A 15,245-nucleotide genomic window follows, 5' to 3' on the forward strand; every position below is an offset into this window, starting at 1 on the left:
AATTCAAGAACACTATATTTGAAGAGTTAAAAAGAAAAATATTCATTGAAGAATACCATTAAACATGAGGATAATCTGTATTATCATTTGACTGTAGATTGAACGGAGACTAAGATGTTTGCAAAGAAAAAACAAGCCATGTCTTAATGAGGAAAACTTCATCTCTCTGTGTCAAGTTGATACATTTGTGTTTCTTTTATAGTTGTTACTCCTGAACTTTTCTACACAGGCCAGCGATTGGAGAATAATCGCACACTTGGTTTCTATGGCATTAAACACAAGACTGTTATTCGCAGCAGTGAAAGATGCCCTAGTTCTGAGTTTCTCTCTGGTATGTCAAATGACCTAAAGCTTCTCTTTACAGTCTAAAACTAACTGACTGTTTATTTTAGATTTTCTCTATCATTTATAGAGTCAAAAGTCTACAAATGGTTGTTTGCTTTTGTATACCACTGGTCCTTTACACAATGACAGATCTTGTGTTGTTGTGTTCCTCATCACCTCTCACAGGATCACTTACTTCTAGAGATAGAAATAAAGGAGTTTCCAAAACTCAGTCTATGGACAGATTGGCTCCAATGCAGCAGACTGACCCAGAATCTGATAAATCATGTTGCATAATGTAGTTAAATGCATTATATGACATTATATGATAAATATAGTCATACAGTGATAAGTGTTACAGCATTCACATTTACTACCATAATGTTTACTATCACATTTTATCTTCTGATGCCTCTTAATGTAAAAAAGCTCCCACAAATAAATGCATAATGGCGTTTGGTTTTGACATACTTTGCATTTTCCTGTATGTTTATGCACATTCGTATATGCAAATATTGTACATAGCCCATTCTTTTGCTTACATTTATTAAACTGCACATGCACCTGAATATTTTTAATTTGTCTTTTCAATGGCTAAATGGCTTTACATTTGTTGTATGAGTGATTTCATCCATTTTGCTAACTTCCAATTTGTTTTGACATTATCTCAGTAACCTCAAAACTGGTGATTAGTTTCTTCAAACTGATGGGTTTGTTTCAGCTTTTGTCTTCTCCAGATGTTAACTGATGGACTGGAGTGCTGTGGATTACTTGTGTCCATCTCTATTAATTAAGCCTTCTACTTACCGAGTGGAAAATCGCAATGTACCTTGGGATCGCCCATACGGTGACGTCAGCGTTATTAATTTAGAGGATTTAATAAAAATAAAAAAAAAGATTAATTGAACACAATCGTAGCATATTATATATATATATTAAAATCAACAAACCTCCGATAAAAATACGTTATCCAGCATGCTATAGTTAAAGCAGTGTCCTACCTATGATAAGAAAACGCTTAAACTGCTTACTTGCACGCGCCTTGGAGCGTTGTTAAACTCACCTTTTAATGCCGTTTTACCTGCAGTTGAGCGTTGCTTTGGTCAAACTCACCTCTGAATGCCGTTTTACCTGCAGTTGAGTGTTGTTAAACTCACCGCTGATGAACGCGCTAAACCTTTGCGCAGAGGGCACTTTGATATCAGATTGCGAGGGTTTTTAAACATCAAAAACCAGTTGGAGGGCCAGATAAAAATGATCTGGGGTCCGCCATTTGACTCGCCCTGGCATAGATCATTTTTTGTAGCCTATTCCTTTTTATTTTTATTTATTGTAGTCTCGACCCATACAAGGCAGACAACGGGTTGCGGTGTGCTGACCCAAGACGTCAAATTTCAACGCTGTTGAGTTCTATAGAAGTCTATCGGACTACCCTGCACGTTGAAAAATGACGCCAAAGGTATACCCAGTGCGTTAAAAAGTGACGCCAGGGTCCCTTGACCATGCGTCAGACATTTGACGAGTAGGGAGTGAGACTGTGTTGTTTGTATACCACTGGTCCTTTACACAATGACAGATCTTTTGTTGTTGTGTTCCTCATCACCTCTCACAGGATCACTTTCACCTAGAGATAGAAATAAAGGAGTTTCCAAAACTCAGTCTATGGACAGATTGGCTCCAATGCAGCAGACTGACCCAGAATCTGATAAATCATGTTGCATTTCTCTATCATTTATAGAGTCAAAAGTCTACAAATGGTTGTTTGCTTTTGTATACCACTGGTCCTTTACACAATGACAGATCTTGTGTTGTTGTGTTCCTCATCACCTCTCACAGGATCACTTTCACCTAGAGATAGAAATAAAGGAGTTTCCAAAACTCAGTCTATGGACAGATTGGCTCCAATGCAGCAGACTGACCCAGAATCTGATAAATCATGTTGCATAATGTAGTTAAATGCATTATATGACATTATATGATAAATATAGTCATACAGTGATAAGTGTTACAGCATTCACATTTACTACCATAATGTTTACTATCACATTTTATCTTCTGATGCCTCTTAATGTAAAAAAGCTCCCACAAATAAATGCATAATGGCGTTTGGTTTTGACATACTTTGCATTTTCCTGTATGTTTATGCACATTCGTATATGCAAATATTGTACATAGCCCATTCTTTTGCTTACATTTATTAAACTGCACATGCACCTGAATATTTTTAATTTGTCTTTTCAATGGCTAAATGGCTTTACATTTGTTGTATGAGTGATTTCATCCATTTTGCTAACTTCCAATTTGTTTTGACATTATCTCAGTAACCTCAAAACTGGTGATTAGTTTCTTCAAACTGATGGGTTTGTTTCAGCTTTTGTCTTCTCCAGATGTTAACTGATGGACTGGAGTGCTGTGGATTACTTGTGATGTTTTTATCAGCTGTTTGGACTCTCATTCTGACGGCACCCATTCACTGCAGAGCATCCATTGCTGAGACACTGATGCAGTGCTACATTTCTCCAAATCTGATCTAGAAACAAACTCATCCTGATCTGGGATGACCTGAGGATGAGCACATTATCAGCAAATGCTCAATTATGGGTGAACTATCCCTTTAAAGGTGCTCAAAATTTGGTAGAAAATTTGACAATTTTATCTTTTTTGACCAAAGTAATCAGTATCTTGATATTTTTCCCCCTCTTTAATGAAGTCATTGAAAAGCTTCTGTGGGTGAGCACATTATCAGCAAATGTTCAATTATGGGTGAACTATCCCTTTAAAGGTGCTCAAAATTTGGTAGAAAATTTGACAATTTTATCTTTTTTGACCAAAGTAATCAGTCTCTTGATATTTTTCCCCCTCTTTAATGAAGTCATTGAAAAGCTTCTGTGGGGTTTTTTTTTCTTTCTTTCTCTGTTGGATCAAATGGGAATAACAAAAAATGTCTTAGTTTCTCTTCATCACTATAGAAGTTTATGCAACTATGAACCCCGGAAATGTGAAAAGAGTCCATTTTGGAAGAGTTTGTAATGTATGTTTTCCAAACAGTGAAAGTGAAGCTAAAAACAGCATCATAATTGTGCGCACATCTGCAGGATCTCATCGAAATTCACTTTAAATCGTAAATTGCTTCTGTGAAGTTATCTTGATATTTTTCCCCCTCTTTAATGAAGTCATTGAAAAGCTTCTGTGGGTTTTGTTTTCTTTCTTTCTCTGTTGGATCAAATGGGAATAACAAAAAATTTCTTAGTTTCTCTTCATCACTATAGAAGTTTATGCAACTATGAACCCCGGAAATGTGAAAAGAGTCCATTTTGGAAGAGTTTGTAATGTATGTTTTCCAAACAGTGAAAGTGAAGCTAAAAACAGCATCATAATTGTGCGCACATCTGCAGGATCTCATCGAAATTCACTTTAAATCGTAAATTGCTTCTGTGAAGTTTCGAGCGCATTCAGAATGAGTTTCCAGGTCTGTTTTGTAGATCCACTGAAGAGGACTAAAACAAAGGTTTCTGTGGTGAACTAGGATGAACACCACAGTTGAGGAGTTAAAGAGAAAACTCTTTCCCGAAGACGACGACTGTAAGTCAAACACTTCAGAGTTCTGTTTCTTTAAGATTTATTTTTGGCATTTTTTCCTTTTTTGGGGCAGAAAAGAGAAGCAAAGTAGAAGAGAAAAGAGAAAGTAGTGGGAATAATAAAAGCGATATTACTCCACATTTGATGTTATTCTCCTCTAAACCGCTAGATGGCATGAAAACAATAGATATCATCACAGAATTTGTACTGGTTTTACTGGTTATAATGGGACTTGTACTGGTTTTACTGGAAACTGTAATGGTGCCTGTGGGACTCTACTGGTAATTGGTCGCCTTTTACTGGTGGCTTGTTAAAACCAATAAATCCTAATGAAATATGTTTCAAAACACACATCAGAAAACCATGTTTTAATGGTTAAAAGTTGATGGTTTGTAATGTGTGTAATGGTATTTGTAGTGGAAACCATTAGAATTTATATTGTTTTTTTCACTCTAGCATCCATTCTCCAAACCGTTTATCCTTGATTTTCAGTTTTGTTCAAGGTAATTAAACCGTTTTAATAACTGAAGAAAAAGTATGGTGTTTGTGGTAAAAAGGTGCCCTTGCTGTGGCTAAACGCACAATAATTAACACGATAGTAATTTATAGCTGGATGACTTTTTAACTTGTTGACTTGTTGGTTGGATTAAAAAGGTTAATATAAGAGATAATCACCATATTTATAATGAAACAGTCATATTTCAAAATATATGAATCATATAATACAATGTATTCATTGTTACTTCAGTAAAGCCATATTAAATACTTGTATTTATCAAAATAAACAGAAAATAGCTGGCAATAGCACATTTTCCTTAAAACATTAACATGAAAACATATCTTGTGTGTGTGTGTGTGTGTGTCTGTGTGAGTTAGTGTGTGTGTGTGTGTGTGTGTGAGAGTGTGAGTGTCTGTGTGTGTGTGTGTGTGTGTGTGTGTGCGCGCGTTTTGGTGACAAATGAGGACATAAATTTGTATAATGACAAAGGTATGGCATAGGTATTACAAGGAGAAGGTGACTTTTCAGGACATTACCCCATGTCCCCACTTTTCAAAACGCTTATAAATCACACAGAATGGAGTGTATTGAAAATCTGAAATAGCACAAAGTTTCCTGTGAGGGGTAGGTTTAGGGGTAGGGTTGGTGTAGGGCAATAGAATATACAGTCTGTACAGTATAAAAACCATTACGCCTATGGAATGTCCCCATAAAACATGGAAACACAACGTGTGTGTGTGTGTGTGTGCGTGCGTGCGTGCGTGTGTGCGTGCGTGCGTGTGTGTGTGTGTGAGTGTATTCATAGATAGATTACATGATATCAGTTTACTTTATTTTTTTTCTTGGTCTGTGTCTAACAGACACTAATTTAAGAAAACAAATCTTACAGCTTCTGACGGATCATTTCTTGCTCTGTTCCACAGAATCTCTCTCAGAGCTACATTCATGTGACGGTGAATACACAGGTGAATTCACAGTAACTGTCTTCTAACTCTTGAGATCAGCTGCAGTATAATATTAATCTAATTTACTTCATTCACTGTCAAACTCTGAATGCCAAATACTTGATTTGTATTAAACCCAGTACAATGCCCCAGTGGAGATGTGTATTACTACAGTATTTGAAACTAATTAAAGCATCTCTTTATAATCCAAAACTAACAGACCCATCATTTTAGAGGAGACTTTGAGAGTTTGGCACAAGGTCTGTATCTCAGTGACTAGTTTTGAGTCAAAAGTCCAAATTTTTTTGTTCTAGTGATAATATGACACCATATTCTCTAGATATTCACTGTATATTTGCCCAGTGAGCAAAAACAGTTTAAAGGTTCAAAAGCTTTTTGAAATGTCACAGTTTGTATTCCGCTCTTTATTATGTCATACAGGGCCATACTAAAAAAAAAAAAATAAATAAATAAAAACACTTTCCAGAAATTATACAAACCCTGAAGGAGTGTCTTTGGCACAAAAATACTCCGTCATATGTCCAACTGTTTTTTTTTTTTGAGACTTTGGTCATGTTTAGCATGAGAATCCAACTCTTTAATAGTGTAAATAACTCAGAATGCATGAAATAGCATTAGATCTGCCCTTTAAAGGGGTCATATGATGCGATTTCAATTTTTCCTTTCTCTTTAGAGTGTTACAAGCTCTTGGTGCATAAAGAAGATCTGTAAAGTTGCAAAGACTAAAGTCTCAAATCCAAAGAGATATTCTTTATAAAAGTTAAGAGTTAACCACACCTACCTAAAACGGCTCGTTCGAACACGCCCCCACATAGCTACGTCACGATGTGGGAAGATTTGCATAACACCACCCAAATGTTCACGCAAAGAAAGAAAGCGTAACTTTTATTCTCGCTGTAGTATTGTTGCCGCCGCCATGTCGCACACCTCGCTTTTTCAGAACGATGAGCTTTGTACAAATCGACGTGTTTCAAAAAGGCGGGGCATAGAGGAGAAACAATAATGTACAGTATGTGGAAAATAATGTGTTTTTAACCTTAAACCGCATAAATACATTTCATTACACCAAATACACAACATAATGTTCTTTTTAGCAGCATTATATGACCCCTTTAAAGGAACTGATAGACATATTTATGGCAGCAAAAATCATTCAGCTTCTGACAGATCTTTTGTTGTTCTGTTCTCTCACAGAACTATTTCCATATGAGCCTCAAGATGATAATTATTATGAGCCTGAAGATGAAGATGATGAAGTACAAGGTACACAATGTGCATATGACCCTGAAGATGATGATGATGATTATGATGATGATTATGAGGTTGAAGATGAAGATGATGAAGAATGTGCTAAAGGAATATGCTGCACTGAATCTATGGAGAAATTAACTCTGAACATGTAAATGCATTAGACTCACACTGAATTCACAGAGGAGGTTTAAAGCATGTTACAGTATTAATTAGTTCAGTGCATCACTGATGAAACTTATAAATATATTTGTAGAAAACTGGTTAAGCTTCAACTAATAGAAGAAACACTTGAAAGTTGTTTTGACCCTTTATTTTCACCACCATATATTCCACAGTATTTCACTCGAGGCTTGAGCACATCGTTTGTGGTCTGAAAGAGGGCTTATAATAAAAATAATTTACAATAATAATGAAATACAACACAGGACATTAGAATTTACTAAACTGATACACGTGGTGCATAGAATGAGCGCTTCCTCAGACAATGATCCGCATCTGCAAACAAATGTACAAAATCTCCAACTCCTTTAAGTAGCTAACATTAACATGCCAAGCATGCTATAAATTCAGAATGCTCATGCATCATTTGATCATCAATATACTGAACTACAGCATCAGCACAGAAGCATTCACACTGTGAATAAACATGCATTGAATGTGATTATTGGTATTTAATGTCTACATTTATGCACATACACATAGGGGAAGTTTCACAGACAGAGCTTAAGCCTAGTCCTAGACTAAAATGGCCCTTGAAACCAGATGAACAGAAATCTGCTTTCTCTGTCATGGTTCTAAATAGTCTTAGACTCAGTCTAGTCCAGAATTTAATAAACTGAATTCATGGAGGAAGACTAGAGCTACTTCAGGACTAAATTAAGGCTTAAATTAAACCTACCAGGAGGCAGGTTTAACTTCAGATCAACATTGTGTTTCCAGTCTTTATATATCAAAATTATTGGCACCCTTGAACAAAGAAGCCTGTGAGAATGCATCTGCACTGTTAATCATTTTGATCTTTTATAAAAATAAAAGAAAACGCGTTAAAGTAAAATGGAAGGGAAATCTCATTATTAAAAAAAAGTTTTTCTCTAGTACACACTGGCTACAATTAATGGCACCCTTTTATTCAATGCTTTTTGCAACCTCATTTACAGCTCTTAGGAGTTTCCTCCTATTATTGGCTGAAGAGTTTGGAGAGCCTTCCTTCCTATAAATCACTCCAGATCCTTCAGATTCATGATAAATTCTCTCCTCTTCAGTTTTCTGTAGGGTTCAGGTCAGGAACTGGGGCGGCCATGACAGAACCTTCGTTTTGTGCTCAGTGACCCATTTTTGTGGTCCTTTTGGATCATTGTTCTGTTTGAAGATCCATCCACGGCCCATTATAAACTTTCTGAGCCCAAGACTCAACTATGTTCTGCAATTCTCCAGCTGTGATCCTTGGAGAGTCTTTGGTCACTCAAACTATCTTCCTCATGTTTCATTAAGACAATAGACACAGACAATATACTGATGGCAGATTTGTAACATTTCCTGTTGATTGGAACTCCTTAATTATTGTCCTAATGGTCAATGCTTTAGCTCTTTTTTTTTGGACTTTCTATTTGGGTGTCAGTCGCAAAAATTGTGATACTCTCCAAAATGGTGCCAGGGTGACGCAGAGACTTGAATAAAGTTGTTATTTTTGTTTTCTTTGCACACAAAAAGTATTCTCGTAGCTTCATAAAATTATGGTTGAACCCCTGATGTCACATGGACTGTTTTAACGATATCCATACTGCGTTTCTGGACCTTGATTGTGGTAATTACTTTGCTGTCTTTGGAGGATCAGAGAGCTCTCAGATTTCATCAAAAATATCTTAATTTGTGTTCCGAAGATGAATGAAAGTTTTATGGATTTGGATTTTGAGTAATTAATGACAAAATTTTCATTTTTGGGTGAACTATTCCTTTAAGCATAATGTTATGACAATGAAATGTAGCGTAACTCTAGGCATATTTAATATAACACTATAAACTGTATTGTTATTGAAGATTATAATAACACACACACACACACACACACACACACACACACACACGTAGCTTGTACATAAAAACAAAGAAAAACACTTCTGGCTGGAAAACGTGGGCGGAGACTATATCTGGGCAAATGTTACAGTGAAAGTAAAACTAAACAGCAGCGCATTGTTCATTTTAAACTAATTTTAAATTCTGCATTAAATTTGCACATGCAAAATGAGTTACTACATTTTTATTAAAGAGCTGGACGGAACAACAAGAGCAGTAAGTGTAGATTCAGAGGAGGAACTGAAGAACATGACTGTTGAAGAGTTCAGAAGAAGATTCTGTCCTGAAGACAAATGTGAGTCAAACACTTAAGTGTTCAGTTTCTACGGTTAATTTGTCACGTATTGTATAATTCATTTAAAAACAGGCACTGAACATTTACATTTAGTCATTTAGCAGACGCTTTTATCCAAAGCGACTTAGAGATGAGGACAATAGAAGCAATCAAAACCAACAAAAGAGCAACAATATAGCCTATAGCGTTGTGACAAGTCCCGTTTTTTTTAATAAAATAAAAAGTATAGATAGAATAGAAGTATAGATAGAGCTAGTGTTAGAGGATCAAGTTATTATTTTTGTACAATAAATATAAAGAAAACGAGTAGAAAAAGAATAGAGAACGCTAGTGTTAGAGGGTAATTTTTTAAGTAAAAAGAAAACAAGATAGAATAGAAATAGAATATAGAGTTCTAGTGTTAGGCTACATTTACACTAGTGCATTTTCGTTTTAAATGCATGAGTTTTGCTACGCCTGTCGTTTACACTACTCCGAAAACTCCGGGGTGCATTTCAGTGTAAACAGACCGAAACTGAAACTTTCGTAAAGGATGTGGCTGTCCACATTCGCTCTGCTTTTCCTTGACGACCGAGTTAACAATAGCATCATGCAGAGTTGCTGACTCTCACGCATTTGACGTGAGACACACGCTTTCAGGCTCTGTCTCGTGTAAATCTCACGCCATGCTTGTGTTATGACAAACACTAAGTTAAGTCGTATAAATATATTTTTATGAATTTATATCGTCTGCAGAAAGCGTAGGACCATAAAATGTTCGTCCAATCAAACTGTTCGGTCCGAACATTAGGATAGGCTGTCCAGCCTGCTTGTCAAATATGTATTTGCATACCTCTGCGCACCCTGTTTGAGCAGACATGACGTCATCAGCGCGTTCCAGCTAGAATGAAACGCATATTATGCGCTTTGTACTGTAATGTTTTCTCACTGGTGAATGAGGCATGAGGTAATCTGACAGTGTTGCATTCATTCCTCCAACAGTGTGGTCTCTCATCGTATCACAGGTTAGTTTCAGGTCTGCCGGAGAGCGTTTGTGTGTTTTGAGGGAGGCGTGGCTTTGCAGAGGGATTATGCAGAGAGGGTGGAAAGAATAAAATGTAGCATCCCATTGGTTGACAATCATATAAACATTCATCGCGCTAGATAGAATCAGTTTGCTGACAATTCCGGAATTTCGGTCAAATACATGCTTATTTCACTGTTTATAAAACATACAATATGCTTCAAATGATCGTTCATATACAGTATGTGACCCTGGACCACAAAACCAGTCATTGTGAAATTGAGATTTATACATCTTCTGAAAGCTCTCCATTGATGTATGGTTTGTTATGATAGGACAATATTTGAAAATCTGGAATCTGAGGGTGCAAAAAAATCTAAATATTGAGAAAATCGTCTTTAAAGTTGTCCAAATGAAGTTCTTAGCAATGCATATTACTAATCAAAAATTAAGTTTTGATATATTTACGGTAGGACATTTACAAAATGTCTTCATGGAACATGATCTTTACTTAATATCCTAATGATTTTTGGCATAAAAGAAAAATCAATAATTTTGACCCATACAATGTATTTTTGGCTATTGCTACAAATATACCCCAGCGACTTAAGACTGCTTTTGTGCTCCAGGGTCACAAATGTGAATTTTAAAAAGTGAATATGTTACTTCCTTTTTTAATTTTTAATGATACTTGTATAAGTACACACAAGTGAATATTATCGAATGCAAGCAAATACTGAATTTAACCCAAGAAAAGTTTAGAATTCTGCTAAAAAGGGCATTTAACTGCATTCAACAAATATTTTTACCCCCTTATATGTACACTATATACATATGAATTGATATTGAATCGAGATCAAAATCCCCCCCAGCGCCCCAAAAAAAATCTCACTGCAAGCTGGACTTAAAAGTTGGCAACCCTACATCGTGCTCATTATAAATGGTCATGAGACATGCGTGTCTGGTTGAGTATGGACGGCGATCGTCTCTGAAACGCAGTGAAACCGCCAGTGTAGACGAGGATCGTTTTCATTTCAAAAACGCACTAGTAGAGGGTCAAATGAAGATGGAAGAGATGTGTTTTTAGCCGCTTCTTGAAGATGATTAAGGACTCTGCTGCTCAGATTGAGTTGAGCAGGTTATTCCACCAGCAGGAACAAATAAAAGTTTGCAAATAACATCTGTTGGATTTACCCTTACAAAAATTAACTGTTATTTTACTACAGTGACCATATTTTAACCATTATATTTGTAGTAAAATTATGCTAATCACAGAAAACCCTCTTGATACATCTTCACCTCTTAATGAGGTTGATACATTAATGTTTGCTGTTTCTTATGCAGCTGCTGTTGTTGTTTTTCATAGTGGACCTCAGATTTATCTTCGAGGGCAGACAACTGAAGGAGGGTCGTACACTTGGCTCTTATGGCATACTAAACGAATCTACTATTCATGCAGTTCTTCGTCTACGTGGTGGAGGTATGTAAAAGAGTGTTTAAAATGATTTAAAGTCTCAGATAATCATATTAAAACTGACCCTTCATGTTGTCACACAAAACAAATGCATGTTTTCTCTACAGTAGTGCTTTTATATTCAGGACACTTCGATAAATTCTGCTCTTGAACTAATATATATATATATATACATACAGTTTAAAATGACAGCTTTCTATTTTATATACTTTTAAAAGTAAATTATTTCTGTAATGCAAAGCTGAATTTTCATCAGCCGTTACTCCAGTCACACAACCAATTTAAAGGGGTCATGAACTGCCTTTGTTTTTTTTATTTTGTACTGTTCTCTGAAGTCCACTTATAATGTTATCAAGATTTTTACATTAAAAAACGTAAGCTATTTCTGTCCTGTTTTAACCCCCTCATCAGAACGCTCTGTTTGAACAGTCGTGAAGGATTGTAGACTCAGAAGTAAACGCCCACTGCTGTGATTGGCTAATAGTTGTGTTTGATTGACAGCCTACATTCCTCACAGATGGACGCTGCTGTGATTTAGTCTAAAAACACATAAATACTCAGCACATGTGAAATTATCTGTAATAACAGACAAAGCAATAGTGATCACGTAATAAAAATAGTTACTCACACTTGTGTGTTGCGACATTACTGTCGGTAAAAACACTATGTGCGAGAATAGGTGGGTGGGGCTAAACAGGCAGTGATGTAGAATAGGTGGGCGGGGCTAAACAGGCAGTGTATTTAATTTTGTGTAATATTATAATCTATATTGAATCTTTTTATAGTTTAATGGAAGAAAACCCAAAAAATTATGAACCTAAGTTGAAAAAAAAAAAAAATCAAAATGGCAAGCGGCTGTAAATATGTAAGACAGTATAAGCACACCCCTCTGACTGTTGATTTCTTTATAAATACGCCAAATTGCTCTTTTGCTTGAAAGGCACAAACAACCTACAGCTACACCATGGTTACAAAACCTAAATCACTCTCTACTGGATGAAACATTAAAATAAACGTCATTCCGCCCAGCCCTCCATCCGGCTTGTCGTGTGAATGGGTTTGACGGCTGTTTTGGGTGGTTACTGACAGATGCCTCTCATTTCAGGAAGCATCTATTCTAGTCCTGGACTTTACAGCAAGACCATGACACCTACCTATGACTCTCGGGACGGCAGCCCTCTGTCCCCCACCACAGCGTGGTTTGGAGACAGTCCGCTGTCAGAAGGCAATCCCAGCATCCTCGCTGTCAGCCAGCCCATCTCCTCACCCGACATTCTGGTCAAGATGTACAAACCACAGTCCCTCCTGGACAAGGCCAAGATCAACCAGGGGTAAGCTGGGACAGATCTGGTGTGTGAAGACTCAGTGATTCAGGAAGGTTTGCACTCATATTCCTCTGAATGTCTTTGTGAAGGTGGCTGGACTCCTCCAGATCACTGATGGAGCAGGATGTGAAGGAGAACGAGGTCCTTCTGCTCCGGTTCAAGTACCACAGCTTCTTTGACCTCAACCCAAAGGTCAGTGTGTTTTGCACCTTATCACATATAATCATATGCACACAATGCTGAATAGGACATTACAGAATCACACACAAGCTCTTAAAGGGGTCATGAACTGCCTTTTTTTATTTTGCACTGTTCTTTGATTTTTACATCAAAAAGCATCATAATTTAGAAGTAATAGGCTATTTTCTGTCCTGCTTTGACCCCCTCATAGAAACGCTCTGTTTGAATCAGTGTGGCGGATTGTAGACTCAGAAGTAAACGCCCACTGCTGTGATTGGCTAATAGTTGTGTTTGATTGACAGCCTACATTCCTCACAGATGGACGCTGCTGTGATTTAGTCTAAAAACACATAAATACTCAGCACATGTGAAATTATCTGTAATAACAGACAAAGCAATAGTGATCACGTAATAAAAATAGTTACTCACACTTGTGTGTTGCGACATTACTGTCGGTAAAAACACTATGTGCGAGAATAGGTGGGTGGGGCTAAACAGGCAGTGATGTAGAATAGGTGGGCGGGGCTAAACAGGCAGTGATGTAGAATAGGTGGGCGGGGCGTTAGAATAGGTGGGCGGGGCTAAACAGGCAGTGCTGTAGAATCGGTGTGCGGGGCTAAACAGACAGCGATGTAGAATAGGTGGGCGGGGTTAAACAGGCAGTGATGTAGAATAGGTGGGCGGGGCTAAACAGACAGCGATGTAGAATAGGTGGGCGGGGCTAAACAGTCAGTGATGTAGAATCGGTGGGCGGGGCTAAACAGTCAGTGATGTAGAATCGAGGGGGCGGGGCTAAACGGCAGTGATAGAAGCAGGCGCTGATCTTCTTCTGCGGAGGCGGAGCTTATCCACACTATTACATCATAGAGTTGAACATTCCACAAGCTGTTGTTTTGGCAGTTTTTAGACTAACAAGAAAGTTTTGAGTTCTGAAACGTACAGGTTTTTTATAGTACAATGACTTCTTATATGACAAAAGATCAAGGGAATTTTGGTTTGTCAGTTCATGACCCCTTTAATGCTAATGTATTATCAGTGTTGGAAAAAGTTGTGCTGCTTAATATTTTTTTATAACCTGTGATATTTTTTATAACCCTTTTTTCAGGATTCTTTGATGATTGCAGTTTAAAAGAACAGCATTTATTTAAAATAGAAAAATAGAACTTTAGACTTTTTAAAACAGAAAATTCGGCTTTGCATCACAGAATAAATCTGTTACACAATAAAAGCACACAGGCACACCATAGTTCAGCTATCAGAATTTTAACTAGGATTTTAACCACCCAGCTAACAGAGAACATTCTGGCAAGGTTCTCTCAAAGTCATAAACAAACATTCTTCTAGTAACGTTAATAGAATGTTTGTTCAGAGTAATCTACTCTAATAATATTCTGACAGCATTAGCACAACAACATTGTGTAGATAGTTCATGGAGTCTTAAACTCTTAAACATTTTAGTTTGATGTTTGTTTATAGTTTTTAAAATGTTTCTAATTATCGTTTCAAAACATTCAACATTCAAAGTAACATTCCCCTAATGTTTGTAAAATGATTATATGGAAAATTCCCTAATCATTCAAATTTTTTAAATGTAAAAAAAAAACTGGAGATTTTGAAAGATCTAACATTCATTTGATATGTTTTCATAACTTGATGGAATTTTAGCAAAACATTCCTAGAACATATTTTTGTTAGCTGGGTAGGACGAACCATTTTTTAGGGCAACTTCTCAAAATCAGGCCATGTTATCAAATGAAAAATCAATTAATAAAAACTTGCTGCCTACTACCTACATAGGGAGCTACCTTCAAAGAGAGCATCTAAACTGATGGAGAATATCATACAAGTGGCCAGTTTTTTTTTGGAACATGTTGGGAATATGCTTATGATGCCTGAAATGTTCCCTGATGGTAAGTTTCTCGTTATTGCTTATCATTCATGATTTGCTTCATCTGCACTGTGCAGAACGTGGACTCACTCGTCTGTGATCTGATGTCATCTCTCTGTTTTTTCATCCTCTCCATTCGTTCGTTTGCTCTCTCTTCCTCTGCTCTTCTTCTCTCTTTCATCTCCTGTAAAATCTTTCTGTCCATTTCAAAACGGGAGCCTCTGTTTTGTGCCACTGTCTCCTCAATCTTCTCCAGCAGCTCCTTGACCTGAGTGTCGTCACTCCAGTCCTTAAAGTTGAGAACATGATACCTGTTCCCACATTTGTCCAGCAGCCACTGGAGATCCTGTCCTTCGCTCTCAATGTGCTGCTCTATAGACGTGTCTAAC

At 37.0% G+C, this 15,245-nt stretch overlaps 1 protein-coding gene across 1 annotated transcript; it reads left to right on the forward strand.

Moving 5' to 3' along the window:
* Positions 1–12,238: 12,238 nt before the first annotated feature.
* LOC107709731 (fermitin family homolog 2-like) lies at positions 12,239–13,046 on the forward strand. Its single transcript, XM_016514325.1, has 2 exons — positions 12,239–12,794; positions 12,878–13,046. Exons 1-2 carry the CDS (start codon positions 12,553–12,555, stop codon positions 13,029–13,031), a joined length of 396 nt encoding a protein of 131 aa, XP_016369811.1. The 5' UTR covers positions 12,239–12,552; the 3' UTR covers positions 13,032–13,046.
* The last annotated feature ends 2,199 nt before the right edge of the window (positions 13,047–15,245 follow it).

This window comes from Sinocyclocheilus rhinocerous, unplaced genomic scaffold, assembly GCF_001515625.1.
Source record: "Sinocyclocheilus rhinocerous isolate Xijiao unplaced genomic scaffold, SAMN03320098_v1.1 scaffold1228, whole genome shotgun sequence".
Taxonomy (NCBI): domain Eukaryota; kingdom Metazoa; phylum Chordata; class Actinopteri; order Cypriniformes; family Cyprinidae; genus Sinocyclocheilus; species Sinocyclocheilus rhinocerous.